Source organism: Physeter macrocephalus, chromosome 10, assembly GCF_002837175.3.
Source record: "Physeter macrocephalus isolate SW-GA chromosome 10, ASM283717v5, whole genome shotgun sequence".
In the NCBI taxonomy this organism is placed as follows: Eukaryota; Metazoa; Chordata; class Mammalia; order Artiodactyla; family Physeteridae; genus Physeter; species Physeter macrocephalus.
Window position 1 is genome coordinate 16,081,221 of NC_041223.1, and position 8,710 is coordinate 16,089,930.

Genomic DNA, 8,710 nt, shown 5'->3' on the forward strand with positions numbered 1-8,710 from the left:
TGTCCCCTGCATCGGCAGGCGGACTCTCAACCACTGCACCACCAGGGAAGCCCCTCATTGTTTTAAATGACTGTAAAAATGGGACTCACCTTCTCAGTGGACACATGTACCCTTTGGCCATAGCAAGTGTGCTTATTCCTTGTAAACTAGCTCATGAAAAAAAGAAAGTCATCGCTCTTGGAGGCTTGCAGCCCCATTCTCATTCAGAAAAGCCACAGCTCTAAGACCTGCAAGCCCCTCATGTCCTCTGTCGCTGGGCATTGAGAGGAAAGATAGCTGAGAAGATAGAGCTGCACAGGTAGGTCAGGTAGGCCTCTGAACATCCCCTGAAGCAAGGAAATGACCCAATCAGGTTAGCATTCCGGAAGAGTCCTTCCAGCTGCAGTAACCACCCTTTGTTGCCTAATAAGAAGCTAATAGGATTGTCGCTAGCCCCAAACCTCAGGCACTGGACGTCTGGATTGGCCCTTAGAAGTTTCCTTGGGAGGCAACTTCGGCTGTGCAGAAAGAGAGCAATGTCTTAGCAACATCATTCAGAATAAGCTAAGGAACTCCAGGTCAGAATTCGGACCAAGTTTTGGAGCTGGAGGAGGGAGGAAATAGTGGATGCCAAAAAAGATGTATTACAAAAACCTGTAGGGTTTTTTTTCCCAGCTAAATTACTAAGTTTCTTTAAAATATATGTGCATTTGCGTAAGCTTACTAATAAGATGCTTAAATCCATTAAAATATTCACAATTCTGCTCTTAGAAATATTTTCTATATCTAATGGCTTCTGTCAGTCACCACTGGAGCAGCTGTCAGTCACGTATTAATATTTAGTGAACACAGTGAGCCTTAAATTTAGTACCATGAAGAACAAAAGGTAAATACATACTCGTTTGCTATTTTAGGACATCTCAAACTCTGTCCCGGCTTCTCTTATAAAAACTAATTAGAACCTGTGAACCTCTTGTGTTTTCCTAGATGAAAAATTGGATTCCAGAAAATTTCTTTGTGAGTTTTATTTTATGTGAATCCAAGAACTTGCCTTAACTTTCCAAATTTAATTTATTACATTACAATGAAAATAAGAAAATAACTTTCAGTTGCTATACATCCTCTTGGCAGTTCTTTGCTGGACTACATCTATTCTAGCAAACAAGTTACCTCTCAATAAATTAGAAAAAAAATAGAATAGGGAACATATGTCTTGTGAATTATTTATTTTCTTTCACAGAAAAGGACGAGCCTCCACTTAGCAAGGCCGGGCAAGATGTTGTTTTGCATCTGCCCACAGATGGAGTGATTCTGGATGGCCGTGAGAGCACAGACGACCACGCCATCATCCAGTATGAGTGGACACTGCTGCAGGGTGACCCGTCAGTGGACATGAAGGTAATTCATGTCGTAATTGTAATGAAAACTAATGTTTCAGTGCAGTGGTCTTTCTACTTATGTTCCCCAAATGTCTGTAAGTTGGCAGAAGTGTAAAATGGAGAAAGCATAAAAATGATTATTGAAAAAATGTTATATGAATTTACTTTTCTACTGAGTAAACAGTGATCCTGACCACGTGTTTTTATTTATTTATTTATTTATTTATTTATTTTTTTTTTTTTGGCTGAGCCTCGTGGCTTGTGGGATCTTAGTTTCCCAACCAGGGATCGAACCTGGGCCCTTGGCAGTGAGCGCATGGAGTCCTAACGACTAGACCACCAGGGAATTCCCTGACCATGTGGTTTGAAGCTTACCCTCGTTCTTGCTGCTTTTTTGTTGACTTCTCCAGAACACAAAAATGCTTCAAGGAAAAAGACTCATGCTTTGTTTTGTTGAGTCAGATTACTTAAAATTTTTTTTTTTTTTGTGGTACGCGGGCCTCTCACTGTTGTGGCCTCTCCCGTTGCGGAGCACAGGCTCCGGACGCGCAGGCTCAGCGGCCATGGCTCACGGGCCCGGCCGCTCCGCGGCACGTGGGATCTTCCCGGACCAGGGCACGAACCCGTGTCCCCTGCGTCGGCAGGCAGACTCTCAACCACTGCGCCACCAGGGAAGCCCTTAAAAATTTTTTTTTATGTCTTCTTTTTTCAGTTCAAATCCAAGTAGAAAATTTGAAAAATACAAAGGAGCATAAAGAGGAAAATAACAATAGAATGAACTTATTCTTCACATGATCCAGAAAGCAACTATCTTACCTCATGTTAGGCCTGCCTGAGATAGTTAGGTTAATTAAGTGAGGTGGGGTTTGGAGTCAAGGGCTCCTATTCAAGCGCTCCTCACTGATTTTCATCAGGCTTATCTGGGCTGGAATTGCTGCCGATGGGAATGTGCCACTTACCCAGTGGCTGCCTGTACACAATTAAGATATAATTGACAGGTAACATTATATGGGTTTCAGGTGTATAGCACAGTGACTTGATATATGTATATCTGTTGAAATGATCACCACAGTAAGTCTAGTCAACATCTGTCACCACACATAGTTACAGTTTGTTTTCTTGTGATGAGAACTGTTAAGATCTACTCTCCTAGCAACTTTCAAATATACAAAAGTGTTATTAACTGTAATCACCATGCTGTACATCACATCCCATGACTTATTTATTTTATAACTGGAAATTTGTAACTTTTGACCTCTTTCACCTGTCCCTTACCCCATGCCTCTGACAACCACCAATCTGTTCTCTGTACCTATGAGCTCAGGTTTTTGGGGTATTTTTGTTTTCTTAGATTCCATAATAAGCATAAGATCATACAGTATTTGTCTTTCTCCGTCTGGCTTATTTCACTTAGCATAATGCCCTCATGGTCCATCCATGCTGTTGCAAATGGCAAGATATCCTTCTCTTTACACACCATATTTTCTTTATCCATTTATCCGTTGATAGACATTTAGGTTGTTGCCATATCTTGGCTGTTGTAGATAAGGCTGCATTGAACATGGGAGTGCATATATCTTTTCGAATTAGTGTTTTTGTTTCCTTTGGATAAATACCTGGAAGTGGAATTGCTGTATCAACACAGGGAGTCTTGAGTCGTGAGGAAAGTGGCTTTTTATTAACCCTGCCGGGACCCTTTGTAGTATTTCCTGGCTTAGGCAGGTAAACTTCATCCAAATCGCTTCAGGCAGAGGAGGTGGGGAAAATCTGTGTTGGTTTGCCAGGGCTGCCATAACAAAGTACCACAGGCTGGGTGGCTTAAACAACAGAAATTTCTCACAGTTCTGGAGGCTGGAAGTCCAAGATCAAGGTGTCAGCAGGGTTGGTTTCTTCGAAGGCCTCGCTCCTTGGCTTGTAGTTGGCTGTCTTCTGCCTGTGTCTTCACAGGCTCTTCTCTCTGTGTGGAAGCACTGACTTCTATTTTCTTGGGACAAAGACAAGAACAATAATCAGCTAGTCCCTCAAGACTGATTTAAACACACTGACTTACCCAATGACTAGACAGTCTTAGAAGTGGACCAGACCCTCGATCAGCATCTCACCCAGCCTCCTATCCATACAAGAGCTCCTGCTCTCACATCCCTTCCAGTGGTCATCCAGTCTCTGCCTGGTATTTCCAGAGATGAAAGCTCATTATTTCACATCACGTCGCAGGACATCTTTAGTCAGCTCTAATTGTTGGGCCAGTGGGGTGTTACTTCTATCCACTGGTGTTGAATCTTCTTTTTGGAAAAGCACTGAACACATCTTTTTTTTCTGTGTATCAACCATTAAAGTTTTGTGTTTTTTTTTTTTTTAAATGAATGTCACCACTTGGGATGGTCTTCTCAGAGCTAAACACTCTGAATTCTTTCAGATGTTCCTCATATGAATTGATTTTTAGACTGTCCACCATCCAGCCTTTTTTGGATTATCTCAGATTCATCCATGCCCTTCTTAAAATCTGACACCCCTAATTGAAACCCATACATAAACCGTGGTTCTTCCTGACACAGCCTGTTACATCCTGTGATCCAGACATTGTCTCACTTCTATTAATGAAGGTTCATTTACATAAACTATTTTAGTAGCTGCTTCACACCGTAGGTTCATGTTGAGTTTTCCATTAGCAGGATCACCTAAAACCTGCTTCATCTTTCTACATGAACTGCTGTCCTGATGGCCTCCCCCATGCTCTGTTTTGTGTAATTGATTTACTGAACCTGAGTGCAAGACTTTGTGTTTACCCTTTTTACATCTCAGTGTTTAGGTTTTCAGCTACAACAGAAATAATTTTGAACTTTGAGTGTCATCCATCATATTTATTATTCTTCTGTGCATTGTGTCAGCTGCGAAATTAATGTATCTTTGCTGAAATCTCTGAGAACTAAGATTGGTCAGGAAAGGTGCATGGGCAAAAGCCATTGATCAGCCTGCTATGAGAGTTCCCTTGAGATGGACACTGACTGTTCATTAACTGGCACTCGTGGGATATATTTCTTCAAGCAGCTGCAAATCTGTCTCTATTATCATCCAGCTTTTCAGTTGCTCCTAAAAGCTTTACTCTGTAAACAATGAATTATGTATATAAATGCTGAATAAAAATAATGCTGATGACTCAGTATTTAATTTATTGAAGATATTTATAAAGAAGTAACAAGATTAGGCATTTCTTATAGACTTTTAGTGCTGACTATGGTGCCATCAAGAGGAAAATGTGTGGGACTTCCCTGGTGGTCCCGTGGTTAAGACGCAGCACTTCCACTTCAGGGGACACGAGTTCGATCCTTTGTTGGAGGAACTAAGATCCTGCATGCCGACCGGCGGGGCCGAGGGAAAAAAAAAAAAAAAAAAGAGGAAAGTGTAGACTAATTCCCCAGCCAAGTGTATAACGGCAATGGCAGACAGACCTAAAGCTATGAAGCCAACATCTAAGTGACAAAGTCTGCAACAGAGGAGTCATTTGCTATCAAACTGCAGCTGTCTTATAATGGTGTACATTCATGAATGCCCCCAGAGTTAACTCTCATTGGTCAGGCTTTCCACTGAGTGCCTATCCCAACCCCTTCTTGAGCCCTCCCCTCTCCTCTCCCCTTTTCTCCACTGTCTGCAGGGTCCTCACCCCCTTCTCTCATCTTTGGTGGTAGAATAGTCAGCCCTCCCTTTGTTTTGGGATACTTTAAGACCAGGTTGTAGGACTATCCTTTCACATCCAAATGACCCATTCAGGTATTCAAAAAACAAAAATCAATGAGGTTCTCACCCTAAGAGGAATTATGCTGCCAGCTTAATTATGATAAAATTAATTGCTAACCTTTTTTAGCATCTAGTGTATGTCCAGTACTGTACTAAGCACTTTTTAAAAAAAATTTTTTTGGCCACGTGCCATGTGGGATATTAGTTCCCAGACCAGGGATCTAACCTGCACCCCTGCATTGGCAGCGCAGAGCCTTAACCACTGGACCGCCAGGGAAGTCCCAGTACCAAGCACTTTAAATCGACTAAACATATGGGAAAGCTCATGTTCTGACTTGGTTTCCTCATTTATGAAGAAAATGAATAAGAGAGATGATTGGTCAGAACCAAGAGGTTCTGATTTTTTTTTTTTTTTCTGGCCACACCCAGCAGCTTGCTCTGTCTTAGCTCCCCAACCAGGGATTGAACCCTGGCCTCTGCAGTGAAAGCGTCGAGTCCTAACTACTGGACCACCAGGGAATTCCCAAGAGGTTCTGATTTTAAAGTCATATATTTTCTGCCCTCTAACAGGATATTCTACATCTATTTAACTGGGTATTAATCTATAATACATTCTTAAATGTAAGAAGACACATTTTTCAGGTAGTCCATTAGATGTCACTGAGTTTTGTAACATAATACATTTAAATCTGAAGTCAGAATGTAAAATATGACATTTAGGAACATGATAACAGAGTATGAGGACGTTCAGGGAGATTTGAAATTCATAAATCTGTAGATTGATTTCCATTCATCAGATGTGGAAAATTTAAACTGTTTTAGAATACCATGTGTAATGGAAGCTTACTAAAAGATGGATATTGTTTACACCAATAACTTCATTATTAACTTAAAACCAGTTGCACATTGGTGTGCCTGCTGTACACACTTAGTTTTTAAATACAGATAGGTGTATTATCATCCACACTGAAACACGTTTGGGAGTGAGGAGGTGGTATTAATAATTACACCAGGACCACAGAGATAAACTGAGACTGTCTTGAGCAAATAGAAACATGGGTCCTTCTTGATAAAACCCAAGTTCCATGAGACTGGATGGTCTATATTTCGTCTCCCAATTAGTCTCCTTTTTAGACCACCCTCAACGCATTAACATAGTATTTTAAAACAGCCTTAGAGAAAAGGTTTCCTGGGCAAGGAACATAGAAAGAAGAATATTGGCTTTTTGTCAGAGGGAAAGAGAACGCAAAATAAATGTTGAATTTCAAACTGCCTTCTGTCTTACGTAGGAGATGTTTTGTCATTTACTCCTCCTCAGTCAGTTTCCCTGGATATAATTTGGGTCAATGCTGAAAATGCCCACAAAATGAAAGAATCATATACGTTAAGGAGATGATTAAAAAATGTAGTGAAAGATTTTATAAAAATTTAGTAAGCAGGATTTTCAAGGCAGCCTGGTTTAACCAATACACAAAGTACCAGAGAACCTACAGTGATCTTTGAAGATTAAAGGCTAACTGCATCTGTCTCTGGTTTTCACCTATGTTTGTTGATAACAGGTCAAAGATATATGTAAAATCTATAATATCACAACAGAATTTATAAGGATTATGAAGGATTTCTTTAGAATTATTTTCAGCTGGGGACTGAGTGATGGGTGGAAAAGGGGTGTCAGTTGTCTGGGATTCTGTCAGGATTTCTCCCCCTGCCTCTTTCCCTCCTCTTGCTCCTCTCTTCCTTCTTTCCTTCCTCCTCCCTCTCTTCTTTCTTTCTTCCTTTCTTGATATTTTTTCCGTTTCTCTCCTGAAGCCTAGAACTATACTTTGTACTCACTAGGATTCTAATAATACTTGCTAAATTGATTGGTTCCTTTTTTTAAAAAGTGATTGACTATTTTGCTAACCTTTCAAAAAGTGCCCTTTTAAGCCTCTAATTTTTATCATCCTTCCTAGCAAGGTGGGCAGGACAACATTTTTCTGCACTCTGGCCTCATATTGATGTTAGGAAGAGCTGCTAAGTGTTGTCTAACAATTACTTTGCATCTCATCAAGGGAGATCCTAGACACATATCACATATTATTTTTTCTTGGCTATTGGACAATATCTAGTCTTCATGAAAACAAAATGTAAGTCCCTTCAATAAAATTTATCCTAGATATGCGAGGCCATGGGGTGGGATGGAGGAGAGAGGGTGTAGACTGTAAATTTTAAAAAGAAAGAAAAATGATAAATAAGTAACTGAGAAAGCTTCGTATCACATTTCAACTATTTCCTTCCTCCCTCAGTTAGTCAGTTTAACAGTGAATGAAAGAGATCAAATAGGTAATACTTCTAGCACAGCTTCTACTTTGCTTTGGTTTTTGAATCCTCGCTTCACCACTTCCTCTGTGCAAGCTGGGAGTAACCAAAGCCCGCCTCTCGAGGTGTTATTACTGGGATAAAAGGAGGTAATGCAAATAAGACCCCTGGAACAGTGAGCAGCACATAGTAAACAGTAAAAAAGTACATTACCATTCAATTTATTCTGAGATCATCTTTCCTTTGATGGTGTCCATGAGGTCCCTGGTAGCCTTGTCTTACACCCAGGCGGGCTGTGTTGGTGCCTGGGTAATGTTCTCTTAAAGATTCTCCCAAGGAACCACAAACCCCAAATACTTATTCCATGTGCGCACCAGTGCCCAGAAGGCCTTCGATAGGGAACAAAACCTCCCTCCTCCAGTGCCTGCAGAGGAAACCCTTCAGAGTCCGGTCTGAGTCAAAAAAAGACTTTTTTAAAAAATGTATTTTTTTGACACTGGAAAACCAGAGGGTCTAGTTGTTTCCTGGAGGCGAGAGCAGAAGGAGAGGGGGAGAAGCAAGAACACCCCCCACCCCAGGGCACCGAAACGGATCGGAACCTCCTCAAGATTTCACCTACCTCACTGCCCGTCACTTATTTCAGTCACCTGACGCTTTGAATAAAGGACAAAAAGGTATGGCAGCCCACAGAACATTTTTGAGAAACAGAAGATTATCAAGGCTGCAAATTTCCTGAGTAATATCTGGGGATAAGTTGGTGCATATGGGGCTTCCCTGGTGGCGCAGTGGTTAAGAATCTGCCTGCCAATGCAGGGGACGTGGGTTCGAGCCCTGGTCTGGGAAGATCCCACATGCCTCGGAGCAACTGAGCCTGTGTGCCACAACTACTGAAGCCGGCGCGCCTAGAGGCCGTGCGCTGAAACAAGAGAAGCCACCGCAATGAGAAGTCCACACGCCGCAACGAAGACCACGACTAGAGAAAGCCCGTGCGCAGCAACGAAGACCCAATGCAGCCAAAAATAAATAAATAAATAAATTTATTTTGGAAAAAAGTTGGTGCATACGAATGAATATTCCGTTGTGGCCTTAAGTATTTCTTTGTATCTTGCTTCAAGAATGAAGGGTGTGGACTTCCCTGGTGGTGCAGTGGTTAAGAATCTGCCTACCCGTGCAGGGGACGCGGGTTCAAGCCGTGGTCCGGGAAGATCGCACGTGCTGCGGAGCAACTAAGTCCGTGTGCCACAACTACTGAGCCTGCTCTCTAGAGCCTGTGAGCCGCAACTACTGAGCCCACGCGCCTAGACCACGTGAGCCGCAAT

The 8,710-nt window shown here is 41.8% G+C and overlaps 1 protein-coding gene across 1 annotated transcript in view; it reads left to right on the forward strand.

The window, feature by feature from the left end:
* The window catches only part of LRP11 (LDL receptor related protein 11), a 46,285-nt gene that overhangs the window by 3,427 nt on the left and 34,148 nt on the right, over positions 1-8,710 (forward strand). Inside the window, exon 2 of the mRNA XM_028494330.2 lies at positions 1,220-1,377. Within this exon, the coding sequence (XP_028350131.2) occupies positions 1,220-1,377 (158 nt within the window). The remainder of the gene's footprint in view (positions 1-1,219; positions 1,378-8,710) is intronic.